The following is a 20,150-nucleotide window of genomic DNA, read 5'->3' as shown; positions in this document are numbered from 1 at the left end:
ATTCAGGATTATGATAGGTTGGGCAATTTATTCAGAGTTTGCTCTTATGTTCTTAAATTCTCTTTAGTAGTTGTATACATTTTTATTAGGATTTTAAAGGTGCATCATAATATTTATCACAAAGTTGGCATGGTTATTTTGGAAAGGATATCAGTCAATTATACAGTTATTACAGACTTGTTGCAATAAAAGAAGGTTTATTGCATTTTCTCACCACTTTGGACTTAGCATAATGTTTCAATGTAGAACCGAGTGATTTTATTTCCCCAAAATGTAGTTTGATTATTTTGCCTTACAAAAAAATGCAAACAAATTATTTCAGGGATTCAGAAAGAAGAAAGCATCTAATTTAAAACCACTCTTGCTTTTCCTGATGGAGTTTTAAGAAACCCAAAGTTCTAAAGCAAATTACTGAAATCTGAGTTTCCTGTTTATTTTATTTTAAACTAATTTACTAATCTGATGCCCTTCTTTGCTGTTATTTAAAACTTTAGATGGAAAAAGTGTGGTAAAAATAATGAAAGCAGTGATAATTTTAGATTATGTTTTATTCAAACCATAGTATCTGTATACTTTATCCAAATTCTAGTATACTGTTATTCCATTGAGGATTACTGATTTCAATTGAACGTTCAGTTTTATTTTACTTGAAAAATACTAGCTGAAAACGTAAAAGTATCCTTGAATAATATTTAAGATTTATACCAAAAAGGACTTGATTTTACTCCTTGATAGCTCTTTTATCTATAGATCAGTTCAGTTCAGTTGCTCAGTTGTGTCCAACTCTTTGTGACTCTATGGACTGCACCATGTTAGGCTTCCCTGTCCATCAACAACTCCCGGAGCTTGCTCAAACTCTTGTCCATTGAGTTGGTGATGCCATCCAACTAACTTGTCTTCTGTTGTCCCCTTCTCCTCCTGCCGTCAGTCTTTCCCAGCATCAGGGTCTTTTCTAATGAGTCAGTTCTTCACATCAGGTGGCCAAAGTATTGGAGTTTCAGCTTCAACATCAGTTCTTCCAATGAATATTCAGGACTGATTTCCTTTAGGATTGACTGGTTTGATCTCCTTGCAGTCCAAGGGACTCTCAAGAGTCTTCTCCAACACCGCAGTTCAAAAGCATCAATTCTTCAGTGCTCAGCTTTCTTTATGGTCCAACTCTCACATCTATACATGGCTACTGGAAAGACCATAGCTTTGACTGGACAGACCTTTTTTAGCAAAGTAATCTCTGCTTTTTAATATGCTGTCTAGGTTGGTTATATCTTTTCTTCCAAGGAGCAAGCATCTTTTAATTTCATGGCTGAAGTCACCATCCACAGTGATTTTGGAGCCCAAGAAAATAAAGTCTGTCACTGTTTCCATTGTTTCCCTGTTTATTTTCCATGAAGTGATGGGACTGGATGCCATGATCTTCATTTTTTGAATGTTGAGTTTTAAGCCAACTTTTTTACTCTCCTCTTTCACTTTCATCAAGAGGCTCTTTAGTTCCTGCTCTCTTATCTATAGATAGTTCTGTGTTTATATCATTCCTTGCCTTGTTGGGACATTTATTAAAAATTAACATTTAATCAGAGATAAATTTTTCTATATATTTTCTTTTAAGCTGCTTATTTAAATAATATATCATGTAAAAGAATACATTAATGTTTTCACATAATTGTTCTTCTTTGACCTTCACACCAGTACTGTATATTTGAAAGGCAATGGTTTATTCTCACCATTTAGTGAGTAACAAGATTGACACAAATAAAACTGCTTGCTCACTATCACATAGCTTATTAATAGATTACCAATCCGATGGTCTTTCTTGTAAAATCAACTCCTTTCCAATAATCCTTTTTAAAAAGCCATGAAACCACCTCTCAAGATTCCTGTCTTTGTTTATTTTTAGTTTGTATGTTATTTCTCGTTACATTTTCTACTAGTGCCAGTTTGGAGCAGAGCTGTGAGGACACCGTAAAAACGGAATCTTCAGGGGTGATAGAAAACCACATAGCAATTATAGTGTGGATCTCACAATAATACAGAAGGAATAAATTACAAAGCTGCAATCAAGTTAGAGCTAAACTCAGGTGATGTGAATATAGCAATATTGTACCTTCTCTATGTAATTGCAATTACTTTCAAGTTTATTTTGTCATCAAACAAGCAATTTTTCAATCAGTGCAGCTTCTGCAGATCAGCACTCTGGTATATGAATCACTGAATTCATTTATCAGGCACTACCTAATGCTTAGCCCCACCCTTCCAAAAAAAACAAAAGGATCAAGAAGTTTGAGGAAGGATTACATGGAAAGCAAACATTTGGAGGACAAACGTAATATCACATTTTATCACATAATATCACAGTGGTTCTCATTCTCAAAAAAAAAGTTTAAATTTGAGAAGAGTAGAATAAATCTTTTAGTGTCATACATGATATTATTATATAGAGAAAGTATTTGTCAAAATGCACATAAAGTATATTTTGTGCTTGGTTAATTTTTTTTTCTTTCAGATAACTTACATAAACATACATAGGAACTATTTGTTTGGACAAAGAAGACATTTAAGCAGAAACAGTGTGCCTCACATTTCATGTCCTTACAGAAATGACAAAGTCAGTCCCGTGGGACTGACTCCGAAGTTGTCAAAGCACTTTTCTCTTCAACGTATGAAACTTTCTCAACTTACGGTCCCAAAGAGCTACTCCCATTTATTCTAAATTCTGTGGTAGGAAAAATTTATTTATTTTTTCTAAGATTACATTTATTTTTTTCTTCATTAAAAACATTATCATTTAATCAGATTTTGTCATCCTTAATTACCCAGCACTAGTCATAGTGAGTTAAATTCAAAATCTGCTAGATAGTTTCTTTGCCAAAATAAATTTACAATCTAACTTTGGATAGGAAAGGAATGAAAATAAGTAAACAGCCAATTAGCTAAATAAATGAATGAATGAATCTCTAATTGACAAAACAGTAAATTAGAAAACCAAGTACTATAGTAAATACCAAACTGTGTGATACAGTGAGCTCTGTCATACCTTGCAAAAAGAGTCAGGCTGTCCTGGAACTAACAGAAGATACATTTGTGTGGTAGACATTTAGCTAGATTTAAAAGGATGTATAGTGTTTGAATTGGCAAAGGTGTGCAGAAAGGGCAATTTCAGGTGATAGAGAATAGTGATTTTTCAAATTGTTTTTTCCTGTTTGCATAAATTTTTTTCAAATAAGCTGTTACTTTAAAACTTAATTATAATAATACAAAGCAGAGCTGCTCTGATTGAAGTGAGGCAAGAAATGGGTTCCAGAGTCCTGTGAAATTTGTCCTCTTGGTTTCTCCTGGGGTTCTGATTTAGGCATGTTCAAAATTATACACTTATATTTCATCTTTTCTGTATCTTCTGTGGCATCTTTGAGTATTACTGCCTGTGTCCATAATGGAGATGTTTACAATAATTCAAACTTGAACCAGGGTCCAAGCAGTTAATGGGAGGAAACAAAAGGATAATTAGGAAATGGTTGTAAAAGAAATAAATACAATGTGTTGAAAGGGATTGCTGGGAAGAGGAAGAAAGGAATCTGCAACATTGCTGAAATAATGAGTGTATATATCAGGAAGAAAATCAGTGGTACTAGGCAGAGAACTAGAAAGTCAGGAGAAGAAACTATATTTGTTTCTTTTAGTATGTATATGTTTTATTCATTTTTTCCCTTTCACTTTATCACTGTGCTGAGATAGGCTTTAAAGCAGAGACTTAAAGACCAGACTTATTCTAGTAGGATCTTTAAGTCTTGTCTTTTCTGAAAATCTGGAATCTACTCAGAGGCATGTGATTACAGACAGCCCTGGTCCTGCATTACTTACAGCATGGTGTGAAAGCGTTAGGCGCTCAGTCGTGTCTGACTCTTTGCAACCCATGGACCCCGCCAGACTCCTCTATCTATGGAATTCTCCAGGCAGCAGTACTGGAGTGGGGACCTTCTCCAGGGGATCGTCCAGACCTCGGGATCAAACCTGGGTTCCCTGCGTTGCTGGCAGATTCTTTACCATCTGTGCCACGGGAAGCCATTTACACCGTACCAGGGACTGAAGATAGAGTGAAACTATGACATACTCTTAGACTTCAGAAAACTCCCAAATTTGTGGTAGAGACATATATTTAGATGAATAAACTAATGTAAAATTAAAACTGAGTCAAATAGTGGGGAAGAATGGCGCCTGGTACCAGGGGAATATATACCAGGCCTAATCTTTTCAGAGAAGGTATCCATGAGGCAGTGATATTTAAACTGATAGCAGGAAAGCATGTACAAAGGCAATAAAGAGAGAAAGGAAGCCAGTAGGACTAGAGCATAGAGGGTAGGGGGTAAGAGAGAAAGCTGGAGCGGAATGCATGATCATTCTGAGAGTATTGGCTGTCATTGATGGGGAGAAGGAGGGTCATGTGATCATATATGCGTCTTGGAAAGTTGACTCATGTTGCATCATAGAGAACTGTTTGGAGAGTGGTCAGTTGAGACATAGTCAGAAAGGTGATTAGTACAGAAATACAGAGAAAGTTCTTGGTATCTTGGACCAGAGTGGCCATCCTGAAGATAGAAAGAAGAGAATTAAGATTCAGGTGATAGCTGGGAGATGGAAGAGATTGAAACTGGTGATGAGGGTTAGAGGAGAGCAACAATAGATTAATGATATATTAAGGATAATAACTCTTGACATGGCATCATTATTGCAAGAATCACTTTTCCAATTTAAAATTTGGTTTTAAGTTTTATTTATGGAGTTTTGATATGGTGATGTTTTACAGTTAATATAATACTACATATAATTTTTATTTATGTTTTTGCTTCTGGTTTTGTTTTTGCTTAAGGATTTATCCATGTGCTTAGAAAATGTAAACACTTACCTACATTTTTCTGATTCTTTTACAGTATTTTTTCTTGTTTTAAGGAATGACCCTAGTAGGATTTAGATCTTTAATACATCTGAAATACAGACATATGTACACACATACATGTATATAATGTATTCAGTATAAGACGTGAGGTAGGTGAGGATCTAAATTTATTTTTCCTTGTAGATAGCTAATTGTTCTATAACTCATATATTAAATTGTGATTCCAAGTCATTTACCTTTTTATGAAGTATTTTTACAATGAATGTGCCACTGAGATTAGCCCTGTAAGATACAAAAAATTAGACATAATATTCATTAAATAAGTGATCTATTTTCTTAAATAACCCTATAAAAATTATGTAGAAAATATTTTAAATGCCCTTCAGTATTGGAAGGAATAGCATTGAATAGTCATGAAAACAAACCTCAAAGCTAGTGGGATTTGGAGTGTATAATTTTGCTTGTTTATAAAATACATCTTTTTAAGTCATTGCTTGTACTAAGCATAGTTGTATTGCTCAGTTGTCATCTGTTTTCTTCTTGGAATTCTACCTTTGCTTCTTAGAACTAAAAAGTCATTTATTTTATCTGCTCAGACAAGAGGACTTTTTTTAAAAAAACTCCTTTTAACCTAGCTTGAAAGATAACTCTGCAACTTGAAACCCAAATTATCCTTTCTCTTTTACTAAAGCTAATGAGTGTACTATGACACTAACTGGATCTCATGAAATAATTTTATCAATCCCTAAAGCAAATTACATTTTTCTGTTGTGTCAACTTGACATATGTGATGCAAAAATGCTGTATACCCAGTCTCCAGTAAGGAAATATCAGTATAATTAAAAAGGTCAAAATGACTCAAATAATTGTCTTTTCATTTCCAGAAAACTTGACTTTTAAAAGATGATGCTTTACTTATTTTTAGTTTAGCACCATCTTGGAAACACCTACCTGTTAATTAGAGCTGTGATTCCCTTCCAGTCCCGCAGCAGTGCTAAGCCCATGCAGAAGTCTACAGCACTATAATTAGGAATTTTCTTCTAAGAAAAACATTATAATAGACATCCTGCCATGCTTATTTTATTTTAATTGGATGTTTAGCTCTAGGGATCTTCATAATTTTTCATAAAACTTTAATGTTAATAAAATCAGCTGGAAGGAAGCACTACTTATCTCCTTGATTACACCATAAGGAGTAGGATCTTAATTTGAGCCTTTCTGTCCTTTTCTTTTTTTTTTTAAGCTAATGAGAGCAAAGAGTTTTAAGTGAATCAACACAATGCATCACCAAGTACTGCTTATGACCCATGTGAAAGAAAAATTACACATGACAGAGTTAAGCAGAGCAGGAAGACTTTATTCAAAACTGTTGCAATAGAGGAGAGAGACTGAATTTAACTACCTCTGAAACACAAGGCAGGAGAGTTTGTAAGTGCTGGGATGAGATCATGAAAAAGTTCTGGAGGACTTTAGCATGGACATTGGTCAGTGATATCAGACCATCTGTGTTTGCTAATTGGTGGTTATGGAAGTAAGCCTCCTACCCTCCCCTTAAGATAGGGACATAGGATTTGTCTTTCTGGATGATTACATTTCAAAGGGCTACTTGATTTCAAAGGGATATCAGCTACTTGATAAAAGAGTCCTGGGTTATAAAACTGGCAAGAGGCTGAAAGATTTATGATTCAAAGGAGCAGAGGCAGCATTTACAATCACAAGTTTTCTAAAGTGAATGTTCCAAGAGAAGAGAGGTAAGGGACCTTAAATCAGGTAGAAACATGTCCCGAGTTTAGTACAGCTAAAGGGAGTATCAAGGCCATTTTGGTCACCCATTGGTGATCTACTAGATTTTAGCTGATGATCTGGAAACTGATATAAAAGTTCAAGTCTTTTCTTATAGGCAAGGTATATACAATTTTAAAATCTTTACACTTTATGTATACTAAAGGCTACTCACAAGTAACCTATCAAATTAGATGTTAGAATATAGCAGGAAAATCTTTGTGTCTGCTTTAAAGTGCCAGAAATTTCACTGTCTAGAGTTTACAAAATAATAATAATAAAGGTATCCATTGATGCCAGACACTATATTAAGCATGTTTTATATAATGTACACAACAGTCCAGGAGCTCTTCTTTTCCCAGAAGTTGTAATTTGTCTGGGGTCAGATGGGGAATGGAGGAGCAGATCTCAAAGCCAGGGCCATGACTCCAGAGCCAGGATCTTGGCTCAAAATAGACATGCATGAGCACAAGCTGAAAGAATGAGAGAGGAATGAGCAGGAGAGGTTCATTTTTCTTTCCTTTAAGTAACTGAAATGTACCCCCAATCCAGTTCTAACTCCACCCACTTTAACCTTAGTTTTGTCCTATTTCTTGAAAGGAAGACTGCTGTGTCTCCATGCAGGTGTCAAAGACCTTCTTCCAGTTTCGCTTTCATTCCCATTTCCCGTGGTCTCTCAGCATCACTTCATTTACTTGTGCAGGAATTATTAATGTGACAGAGGCCAGCCTGACTTAGACTCAGTTTGGACTCTTACGATCATTTCACATTCCAGTGGCACAAAGCAGGAAAGATGATGGGGGTCCTCGACCTTTCACCCTGCTTGGGTGACTACATCAATTATGAAAATAGTAAAAAGATGTATGACCAAAAAAAAAAAAAAAAAAGATGTATGACCACCATCAGTTATGGTCTAAGAGTATTGGAGTGAAAGTGACTACTTAAGTGAGATATAAAAGCTTTAAGATATGTACCAAATCTTTTACAACACAGATGGGTGAAGACTTCTGTTACATTGCATTTTTAAGCTTAAAGAAACATTCAAAAGCCTGAGAAATAATGCAGAATGCTGAAAATTTTCCATTAGAGAAGCAGAGTTCTTAGAGTAAATGTTTTGATTCCTGTTTTGGTTACCAACTAGTCTAGGAGTGAATATGTGAATTTATTAAAAATTAATTATAAATATTTTATTAAGTACCCAGGAGACCCCTGGGAGCAGGTTATCTAGAAAGGCATATAGTCAAGTAAAATAACAGGTACCAAAGGCATAATTAATACACTTTTCAAAATTAGACAGCTGTTATGAGTTTATATATTTAGTGTTTGTCTTTCCCAGTAGGCAGTCAACTCCATGAGGGCAGGGACTAGGCTTTGTTGCTCTACCATAGCAACTGACATGTTGTAGAAACATAATGAATATTTTTAAATGAATGAATGTGTCATTCATTCTGCAATTATGAGAGGTAGCCAAAATGACGGAAAGGATTACATCAAGAATGGTTTGGTCAGAGAAAGTTATTGAAATTGTCATACTTTCATAGATCTGTTATCTTTCTCAGAAGTTTTTTTCAAAAGTTTTATTAATTGGATTCCACTAGGTTTCCCATCTGCTATGCACATAACATTGCACTATGTTCTTCTACCCAGTTTATCCAATAAGACCGTACTCTTATAATGTACTGACAGCCTAAGTCAGCTTTCTACATAATGAATATTAAATTTTCATTCTTTAATCTTGAGAAATAATATCTTATTTTCATTTCAGAGTATATTTAAACATAGACCTACTGACATTAAACATAGACCTACTAACATAAACCAGTTAACATTAAACTGCATGATGCATGACTTTTATTTGTTGGAAGATCATCAACTTATAGCTTCTTACAAATGGTGCTCCGGATTACCCTGAAGTTACTTCCCTGGTGCTCAGATAGTAAAGCGTCTTCCTACAATGCGGGAGACCCAGATTCGTTCCCTGGGTTGGGAAGATCCTCTGGAGAAGGAAATGGCAACCCACTGCAGTACTCTTGCTTGGAAAATCCCACGGACAGAGAAGCGTGGTAGGCTACAGTCCATGGGGTAACAAAGAGTCGGACATGACTGAACAACTTCACTTTCACTTTCTTTACTTGAGGAACATTAATGATGATCACTAAAAATGGTCTTGTAGCCTAGGTTTATAATTATAGAAGTACGTGTCATTCTCTAAGTAAAAAAGCGTAAGTCTGCTCCATTCTTGTACCTTCTACCTTAATGGATAATATGATGTTCATTCAAATTAATAAACTTATGATCAGTCTTTTGGGCTTCCCTCATGGTACAGGTGATAAAAAATCTGCCTGCAATGCAGCAGACCTGGGTTTGATCCCTGGGTTGGGAAGATCCACTAGAGAAGGAAATGGCAACCCACTCCAGTATTTCTTGCCTGGAAGATCTCATGGACAGAGGAAATCCCTCCTACCTGGAGGGCTACGGTCCATGGGGTTGCAAAGAGTCAGATATGATTGAGCAACTAACACTTTCACTTTCAGTCTTTCATGAGGGTAAATGATTGGTAGCTTGAATTTGGGGAGAATGGAAATAACAAATCATAAGCAACAACAGAAGTCTTTAACTGTAGCTTTAGCATCTTTATAGTTAAAGAGGAAACAACTTGGGCTTTCATAACTGGAATAAAATTCATGAGCTAGAAAATAGACTACTTTCTTTTTTTTATTTGGAAAGCAAGGTGTAATTTTATGCATGATCAGTTCCAGCATATAGTTAATACGTTTCCTTCAGAGGATAAGATTCATTAACTGTGTTCATGTCTTTCAAAATTGCATGGCAACAACTACCTTTCCATTTGTTTTTCAGAGGTCTTGAAAATCTAGTTTTGAAGTGATAACCTCCTTCTTTCCCATTGTCTCATATGAGTTATTGTGTGGTAATTAAATCACCAGTGAAGGGCATAGTTAAGTTATACTGGTATGAGATCAAGAAAGAATGTGTGTAGGTTTGCAAAGAGGCAGCTTGAAAATGTTTTGAAAATTCTTCTTTGCTCGTCACTGTAATAAATAGTGATTAGAATAAAAGATTTAAGGTAATATTGAATGCAAAAAATTTACTTGACTATTTACCAGATTTAAAAATATCTACAGGGGAAGTGAATTGTATAGGTTTCAACAATCATCTGCTATTATCTTAACTATAATATCAGGAAGCATTTGTGTGGGTATGTCAGGCTAAATCTAGCAAATTGATATGCAATCAAGTTCAATTATCATTAGTTTTATTTAATCATAGTATTATTTTATTTCTAACAGGGTAATTTTAATTAAGGTATATGGATTTATTTAAACTAACAATTGACTATGTGCCATAATATTATAAACTGAAATCTGATGAACTTGGTGATTTTTTTTATTTTAAATCCCTTTGAAGTTTGCCTATAATGGCGTGTATCCAGAATATACCCTGCTGGGAAATCTGTATCACTTGATGATTTTCTATGTTGTCTGAAAGTATTTTTAAGCTGTTGCAAATATATACTGCTGAGAAAACTTCATCACAACTAGGAGTATCTGGAAGCTATCTTCTGTGTTGTCTGACAGGTTGTTTTTTCTTAAACTAAAATAGCTAACAAAATTAAATGTAACAGAAAAAAAAGTACCAGTTTTAATAGTACAGATTGCCCATATGAGATTGTTTAGGATTTCAACCAAAATTAAACTAGCTAATTAAACAGAGGCAAATCATACAGAGCATTAATACAGAGCTAAAATTAAAACATATCCATTTACCAGATTGTCTTTGACAGGATTCCTTTGGTTGCAAGTGACAGAACCACAGCTAAACTACCTGAATGAGAGATGAAACTACTGTCCTAGGACACTAGGAAGTCTGGGGGTAATCTTAGGTACAGCTCAGAAAGTGTTCAGTGTTCTCAACAGTGCTGTCTTTCTTGTATTGCTTCTCTGCCCTTGTCTGGGTGCAAGGTCTGCTTTTCTTTCTGAGGAATTGTAATATGCAAAATCTGAGCCTGTAGCCAAAGGGAAAGATTTTTTTGCTCATACCCAGGAATGAAACGAATCTGCCTGCATTGCAGGAGACCTGGGTTTGATCCCTGGGTCTGATCCCTGGGTCAGGAAGATCCTCTGGAGAAGGGAATGAATGCCAACACACTCCAGTATTCTTGCCTGGAGAATTCCATGGACAGAGGAGCCTGGCAGGCTACAGTCCTCATGGTGTCACAAGGAGTCGGACATGACTGAGCCGTTAACACCTTTCACTTACTACATACTAATTGGCCGGATTGTGATTTGTGATTGACCAGATTTCCTGTTTAGGAAAGGTGAGACTCATGTGGAATAAAAGGAAAAGATATTTTTAGCATCGTTATCATTTTCAACGGTACAGTTTAGTGATGTCAGCTACATTCACATTGTTGTGCAAAAACAGAACTTTTTCATCTTTCACAACTGAAACTCTGTACCCACAGAACAATTCATTTCCCCTTCCCCCAGCCTCTGGAAACTACCATTCTAGTTTCTGTCTCTATGGATTTTACTACTTTATAGATCTCCTAAAAGTAGAATCATAGTATTTGTCTTTTTGTAACTAGCTGATTTAACTTAGTGTAATGTCTTCAACTCTGTGGTTCATCTATGTTGTGGCTTGTGACAGATTTCAAAAGGAGAAGACATTTTGTGATTTTTTTGTTATTTTAAAAGGATAGTCAAGAACACAGATGCCCTCAGGCAACTTTAAATTCATAATGCAAACATAAAGCAACTTTATGGGACTGAAAATTACTGGAAAATGCACTGCTCACTTAACATTTTTCAAGTGTATTCAAAACACTGGGTTTGCCAAGTAAAGAAAGGCAAAGTCACAGTTTTGGACCCACAACCTTTGAACTACAAGTTTTAACACCTTCTTCTAAGTAGACTTTGGGATGATTTTTTTTAATGATATGATTTTTAATTTTTACACATATATTTATTAAATCTTTTGTTTTCAGATAATTATTGATTCACATATAGCAGCTAAAAAATAATGCAAAGAAATCCCATGGATTTCTTAAAGCAGTTTCTCCCAATGGCGAAATCTTGCAAAACCATAGTGACATATCCCAGCCAGGATATTGGCATTAATATATTCCACTAATCTTATTTAGATTTCCCAAGTTTTACTTATGTTTACGCAGGCAGTTTCATGCAATTTTATTACTTGTGTACACTGAATTTTTTAACTAGAATTTGTAGATTAGATGTGGCTATTGCCAAGGTTCTATTATTTTTATAAATCTTTAGTGGCAAAATATGTAATGCTGTCAATGTTATGTGACAAGCATGAAGAAGGGTATATCTTATCATATTTAAATTAGTTCTTTGCTGTCAAATTCCAAAACTTATTCAAACTGTATACCTTTAACATTTTTTCATTCTATTTATAATTATAGAATGATATATAGATATTTATTTTTCCCAAACTTATTTCTTCTCCTTAATATTTAGAATTAGGTACTGTTTTCATTGTGTCATTATTACCAGAAAGGCAGGACATAGTTTAAGAACTTTACTGTTAATATGTGAAGATAATAATTGAGGAATAGTAATAGTGTTAATTCAAAAATTCACTGTTTTGCTCAGAACCTTTATATCTACGAGTCTTAAAAAATAAAAGAAAGATCACTAGGTATTTGCATCAAGGGCACTAAGACTCTCCCTTTAGTTATACACAACTGCATAACTAAATCATGAGTAAAATGAATTAAAATATTTGCAAGGCAAATTTCCCAGCCCTTAGGTACCTAGTCACCATTATATTTTACACAGCTTTAATGATTTATTGTTTCCTTGTTCACCTTCATAAATTATTCCACTTTGAGTCTGTACTTTCTCAAACAAGAATACCTTCTTTTCCCAAAACCTCCTTAGTCTGATATGCAGGAAGAGATTTAAAGTGAATTTTCTAAATTAGAGAATCCTTTTTATGAAAAATGAAGTAGTCTGATGGGGACAAAAGAACTTATAATAAATTGAAATAGGTTCTTTATATAAATAAATTAAAGACATTTTCTCTTTCATAGAGAAAAAAATAATTAAATTATTTTCTTAATAAAGAACACAAAGCTTTCTGATAATGGCATGGCCTTTTATTACCACTTCATTTCAACCAAGACCTCTTAAAGACAATTCAGTGTCTTCTAGTTTTTAGATGATGATCTGAAGTTAAATGATGGCTGTACTGAGCATATTTGAGTTCTTTTCTAAGGAAAACGAGGCCATTCTCCTTTACTCATTTATTCAATACTTACACTAATGATAATAGTAGTAAAAAAAATTATAACTATAGTAATAATAATAGCTTACTCTTATTATAACTCTTATTAATAGCAATTACTCTAAACAAAGTATTTTTCTAAGTCCTGAATTATTTCTCTCTAAACCATCATAACTTTATTTATGTTTCATTTTTTAGCTTTCTTAATTTCTATCTTTTTTCCCCTTTACTGAGCCTTCCACAATGTTTATTCTTTATTTTTCTTATGATTTAATTTTCACATCTGAGTTTATTTTGTATAACATACAAAGATATAATATAAATATATATAATAAAGATAGTTTATCTTTATTTCTTAGTTCTGTGAACTGACATTTCATCTCTGCTATCACATCCCCGAGATCTTATATTTCTACTTTGTTGTTTTCCAAGACAGAGGAAAATGCTTCTTATGATTTTCAGAACTGTCCCTTAATATTTTCCTCAGTTTCAATAATTCTTTTCTTGGTGGGGTGAGGCTATTTTTCATCTAGTCTTTTTCTCTTGCAGAAACTTCGAAACACAGAAATTTGCAGAAACACTGAAATCAGTCAGGACCCATTGATGTCAGCTCCTTCTGTGATTTTGTTAGTGTGAAATGATTTTTACTTTCATTATGAGGTTGTGGAGGTACCATGAAATAAACTGAAAATTCTATAAGGGAAAGGAAATCCTGAATTATTTCAAACAAGCTAATATAATTTTAAATGTGTATTTTATACTTTTTCTTAAAACAATTTTGTTATACTCAAAATTTTGTGTGCTAAGAAGCAAAAGTGACTGCTTATTCTAGTTTTGGTCCTAATCTCATTATTCTCAGGAGACCCTTGTTTAAATCACTTAACCTTCTTGAAACTTGGTTTCCCAAAAAGCCCCACAATATGTTAGTGTTGAGGATTTTTGTTAGCAGAAGGTTCCTCAGTGGCATGCTTGATACACTGAAGCACTGAGTGTATATGGCTAAATTATAACCGTTCCCAAGCATTTCCAGAAATGAACAAAGATGAAGCAAGCCTACAGAGTGCTGCTCTCATTCTCTGAAAACTCCTAGTCAAAAAGAGGAATCTCAGGAGGAGGCTGGCAAATCCTCGTTTTGATTGTCTAGATTGATACCAGACACAGTACTAAGTAGTGTATATATATATTTTTTCTTATTGAGCAACATTTTAATATACATTGAGGTGGTTGGCATTTTCTCTATTATAGATTAGGAGACTGAGATTTAGATAGATTGGCTAGGAAATGGCTTAGAAATGGTGGAGCCAGTACTCAAGTCTAGATCTGGCTAATTTCACAGCCAGGCTCTTAAACATTCTCCTGTCTATGCTGCAGAGCTTGATCCTCCCTACATATATACAGAAAATTTGGATATACTCTATGTTTTGTAATGGAAAATATAACATGAATTCAAGATGAACTTATCGTTACCACACTACCTAGAGTATGTATGAGTGTGCTCTTTTTAAAGATTGCCCCCCTCACTGACTTTGTTTGTAATATTTCTGCAAAGGAATACACTAGTAAAATAAACACTACATAGGGAACCTGTGTTGTAATGATATGAGTGATACAAGTTACTTAATCATTTTATGCTGATAATTTTTGTTCTATAACAAATGTCACCTTTATCAGGTTGTGCAGTATTAATCACTTCAGTATCACTAAAGGAGCTAGATAAGTCTGCAGTTTAACAGTTCACCTCTGAGCAATGTCTCCTATTTAATTTAGCATGTTCCTGTTTTGTTAGTAATGTAAAGCAGGCCTTAAGAAAGAATAGTTTCAGAGAGCCAATACTTTGTAGAGGTGGTAAAATTAGTATTCTATATGCCATTAGAATTTTTTATCTTGTTGCATACCAAAAAAAACCCATGGAAAACTACCTAAAGTAATATGCTGAGGCAATTTCAGGTGAAGGATAATAAAACAAAAATAGAGATATAATAGCCCATTCATATGGATTTAATTTGATTTAACATCAAAGTTTCAAATAAAAATTGGCATATGTTTTTAGGAAAAAATATTGGATGTAACTAAACTCTCTTGAATCAAGTCCGAAATCCATCTCAAAATATCTGCTGTTACATTCTTTAAGGTCAGATGATGTTGATTTGAAAATCTACAAGTGTAGTATAAGAACCAGGTGAAATACTGGAGATAAAGAATCTGCCATGGTATTGGTCTTACATTTTTTAGGTCACCTTCGCTAGGAAAATTCTGATGTTCATATTCTCTCTCTCTCTTCTCACATATCCACACACATTTATGTACACACATATCAAAAAACCTACCTGGTTTTACATGCATGTATATGCATATTTTTAAAAGAAAGTCATTTATTAATTGGGGGATAGCAAATACATCTTAAGTAATAGTTGAGTGAATGTTCACAAATTAAATGCATATGTGTCACCATGACTTCGATCAGCAAATACAATACTGTTAGCACCGCAGAGCTTCCTGCCCCCTTTCTGGATTTTTGATCAGTATTCTTATAGCTAACTGCATCAGTTAGCTGTACCTGTTTCTTAATTTCTTATGAACAGAATCATATAAAATGTATTCATTTATACATGGCTTCTTTTACTTGTTTGTGACTTTGTCTGTTTTGTTGAGTAGTTGTATTTCATTTATTTTAATTGATGTATTGTTTTCTATTAGATTTATTTGTCATTTCTTGATGTACATTTAGGTTGCTTTCAGTTTGGGTGTATTATTAATAATACTGCTTTGAAAAATATATATGTATTTAGGTAAATGTATGCATGTATTTGTATTGGGCATATTTCTAGAGAAGAATTACTGAGTAACAGGGAATGCATATGATCAGTTTAGTCAATACAGTTTCCCACAGTAGTTGAACCAAGTTACATTCTCACCAGCCGTGTATGAGAGTTCCAAGTCTGCTATTAACACTTTGACAGTGCATTATGTCTCCTTAGCCATTTTTGTAGGTTAAATATCACATTGTGACTTTAAATTGCATTATACTGGTGACGAATAAGCTAAAGAAATGTTTTGTGTATTTGTCAGGCATTTACACATTCTCTTTTGTGAAGTGCCCATTCAAGATTTTTTCCCATTTTTCACATTTTATGTCATTTTTGTTATGAAATAGTAATTCTTACTAAATATTTTAGTTTAAATGTTTTATTGCTTAGTTTCTTTCTTAACATCTTGATTTCCTTCTACTTTTCAGATGCAGCAACTGTTCCATGAAAATTATGAACACAATCGCAAGGGTTATATCCAAGACCTTCACAACAGCAAAATCCATGCAGCCATAACACTTCATCCAAACAAAAGGCCCGCCTACCAGTACAGGCTTCATAATTACATGCTCAGCCGCAAAATTTCTGAACTGCGCTACCGCACCATCCAGCTCCACCGGGAGAGTGCGCTGATGAGCAAGCTTAGTAATAGCGAAGTGAGCAAAGAGGACCAGCAGCTGGGAGTAATGCCTTCTTTCAACCACTTCCAGCCTCGGGAGAGAGAGGAAGTGATAGAATGGGAGTTCCTGACAGGGAAGCTCCTTTACTCAGCATCTGAGAACCAGCCTCCTCGCCAGAGCATCAACAGCATCCTGAGAACAGCGCTGGATGATACCGTCCTACAGGTGATGGAGATGATCAATGAGAATGCCAAGACTAGAGGACGGCTCATTGACTTCAAAGAAATTCAGTATGGCTACCGCAGGGTTGACCCCATGCATGGGGTGGAGTACATTTTGGATTTACTTCTCTTGTACAAAAGACACAAGGGGAGGAAACTGACTGTGCCGGTAAGACGCCATGCCTATCTTCAGCAGTTGTTCAGCAAGCCTTTCTTCAGAGAAACTGAAGAGCTAGATGTCAACAGTCTTGTAGAGACTATTAACAGTGACACTCAATCATTCTCCTTTATATCTAATTCTTTAAAGATACTCTCTTCTTTTCAAGGTGCCAAAGAAGTGGGAGGGCACAGTGAAAAGAAAATACACATTCTTGTTCCTCTCATTGGAAGGTATGACACTTTCTTGAGATTCATGGAGAACTTTGAAAACATTTGTCTTATCCCAAAGCAGAATGTAAAACTGGTCATCATCCTTTTCAGTAAGGATTCTGGCCAAGATTCCAACAAGCATATTGAGCTTATACAAGAATATCAGAACAAGTACCCCAAAGCAGAAATCACCCTGATCCCCGTGAATGGGGAGTTTTCCAGAGGTCTTGGTCTTGAAATGGGATCTTCTCAGTTTGACAATGATACTTTGCTGCTATTTTGTGATGTTGACTTGATCTTCAGAGGAGACTTTCTCCAACGATGTAGAGACAATACAATTCAGGGACAACAGGTATACTACCCCATCATCTTTAGCCAGTATGACCCAAAGGTAACCAATGGGGGGAACCCTCCAACTGATGACGACTTCGTCTTCTCAAAGAAGACTGGATTTTGGAGAGATTATGGATATGGAATTACCTGTATTTATAAAAGTGATCTTCTGGGTGCAGGTGGATTTGATACCTCAATACAAGGCTGGGGACTGGAAGATGTAGATCTCTACAATAAAGTCATTCTATCTGGCTTAAGGCCCTTCAGAAGTCAAGAAGTAGGAGTGGTGCATATTTTCCATCCAGTTCATTGTGACCCTAACTTGGACCCTAAGCAGTATAAGATGTGCTTAGGATCCAAGGCAAGTACTTTTGCCTCAACCATGCAACTGGCTGAACTATGGTTGGAAAAACATTTGGGTGTCAGGTACAATCGAACTCTCTCCTGACAATCCAGGCAACACATATTGCCTTTTTTAAAGGGGAGTTTACCTCATTGTTGGTTGTTGTTGTTTAATTTTATTATTGTTATTTTTATTATTATAATTATTATTGTTATAATTTTATTTTGTTGTCCAGGTCTTAAACTACTCTTGGTTGTCTTCCAAAGAGTGTTTGTTGACCTCAAACAAGAAGAGTCTGCAGTTCACTGATATTTCAGATTTCTACTGAAGTCAATAGGCATATTACTTTTATATATCTTTATTTGAGATTGAGTTAAATTGTGGCAATCAAATGACTTTTGAAGCTCATTCAACATGAGAGACAGCTTAGAAGAATGTTCTCTTGGGGCTTTAAGATGCAATATCGACTTTTCTTTCATTTGTCAAATTCAATGTGATACAAATATTTACTGGTGAAAGGTACCACAAAAGTGCTTTATGCTTCCTATGGGGAAGGGACTCTGTAACATAAACTTGAGTTTTGTAATTTATACAAGGACTTAAATATATAGACAATAATTTTCTTCATCTTTAGGATTTTTAAAGTAAATGAACACTTATGATTGTAAGTTTATTTTTTAAAAAAAGTTTTAAAAATTTGAGGAGTTTTGTTCCACAAGCAACCGGTACTGGCTACCCTGGTCTTATGACAATTATCTTACTCCTCACAACTGTCTGCTATAAATGCGAATGAACTTTATTTTCTCAAGGAAATATGATTTAATTAAATATTCATGTACATTTTAGAAGCTTTATGAAACAATGTCCTTCATTTGCTGGCAAGAAGATAAAATATGACAGAACCTGGTTATTTATAATAAAACAGGTATGACAGTATTCTTTTTCAAAAACACTGAAAAATTTGTGTTGTTTCCTTTTGGTCAAATTTGATGTATTTCTTAATGGTCATAGTCACCAAAGCATACTTGCTACAAAGGCTGGAAATATTAATAAGGGATTATGGGCATGATATTTATATCAATATGCTTTAAGTTCTAGCTTTCATAAACGATTAAAATGAGCAATTTTTTAGTCAATAATTTACAATCTGGAGGAAGTATTCCTCTTCGATCTCATTAACTTTGTGATCAAACTGAACCAAGAACAGGTCAAAAACAGATTTTAATACAGGTTGGCAGATGGCACAAAGATATGAAAATAGCTGCAGAAATTATAAATATAAAATTAATTTTACAATTATATTGCTATTTATAAAACACATAGGAAAATGTTTCATTTCTATACCATTCTTTCTCAAAGCTGAATCAGTAGTGCCCAGTTTGTAGAAAAATATAATCTTATTCAATAAATGTAAGAAAAAATGAAACTCTGTATAAGAAGCTCTTGTGAAAGCATATTTTTTAAAATTTCATCTTGTAAATAAGTAATATATTTGCATCATTCCAGAATCAAACAAAAATTTCAAATGTCTACCAGTCAGTCTCACTCTCTATTCACCCAAATATGTCCTTAACTGCACATAACCACCATTTTAGGTGTATGTATGTTTGTGTGCATGTTTTTCTACAGTTTCATAAGCAGAAAAGCCATATATTTATTTTCTTCTCCCTTGATACACAAAATGTAGCATATTATACATGCTGTTTTATACTTTTTCTTTTTTCAAACTAGAACACTAAAATTTGCATCAAAATTGATTTGAAAGCAGTTGTAAGTTATTACCATTATTTGGAACTGATTGTGTTGAGGTCATATAGCATTCGCCTTAGTAATGACTTTCTTCTGTGGTAACCATCTCTTTTATCAAAGACCTTTTAGGGGTTTCAAAAAAATAACATTGCTTAATATTGTGACAAATATGGCACTTTCCTTGACTAAAACATATAATCTTAATAATGTAAGATTCATTAGAGAGGAATTAATGGCACTTTTAGATGTTAAAACTCTTGACAAGGCCGACATTTCAGAGTTGACCTCTGCTCTTGTGTTGTCTCTGTCCTTCACAAACCTCTTCTAATAGCTCTTTTCCTGCATTGTGTTCTTAGCTCTTTTGCAGATTTTATTTTCCTTGTAATAAGTATACTTATATTCAGTAAAGATAGTCACCTGGGAAGATTTATTACTAAATAATAATTATTAATGATGTTATTAATGGAGAAAAGAAATCAGGATGTCCTCTTTAATTAGGGCAACTGAAATAGCAGAGTTTTACTGAGGAATAAATGCAAAGGCCTCATTTAAAATCCCTCCTAGTGTTAGAAAGTCGTGAGGCACCTGTCCAGGGATGAGGTGGCATTCTCCACTTTTCATCATTTCTCTGATGAAATTCTTCTGATGAAACAAGGGAATGTGGGGATCTCATTTGGACTTAATTACACATATGCATGCTGTCCTGAAACTAACATAAATGTACTTAAATTCTATTTTATAATTTTGCATTAAGCTTTCCTATGATTT

The 20,150-nt window shown here is 34.4% G+C and overlaps 1 protein-coding gene and 1 long non-coding RNA gene across 2 annotated transcripts in view; both read left to right on the top strand.

Moving 5' to 3' along the window:
• Positions 1 to 18,593, top strand: part of CHSY3 (chondroitin sulfate synthase 3) — a 279,284-nt gene extending 260,691 nt beyond the window's left edge. Inside the window, exon 3 of the mRNA XM_043912189.1 lies at positions 16,176 to 18,593. Coding sequence (XP_043768124.1) covers positions 16,176 to 17,738 — 1,563 coding nt within the window. The 3' untranslated portion in view covers positions 17,739 to 18,593. The remainder of the gene's footprint in view (positions 1 to 16,175) is intronic.
• Positions 1,372 to 5,799, top strand: LOC122699800. Its single transcript, XR_006342680.1, has 2 exons — positions 1,372 to 2,075; positions 2,501 to 5,799. It is a non-coding gene; the product is annotated as an uncharacterized LOC122699800 (long non-coding RNA).
• Positions 18,594 to 20,150: the final 1,557 nt, after the last annotated feature.

Source organism: Cervus elaphus, chromosome 9, assembly GCF_910594005.1.
Source record: "Cervus elaphus chromosome 9, mCerEla1.1, whole genome shotgun sequence".
Classification (NCBI taxonomy): Eukaryota; Metazoa; Chordata; class Mammalia; order Artiodactyla; family Cervidae; genus Cervus; species Cervus elaphus.
This window is presented reverse-complemented; position numbering and strand designations above follow the sequence as displayed.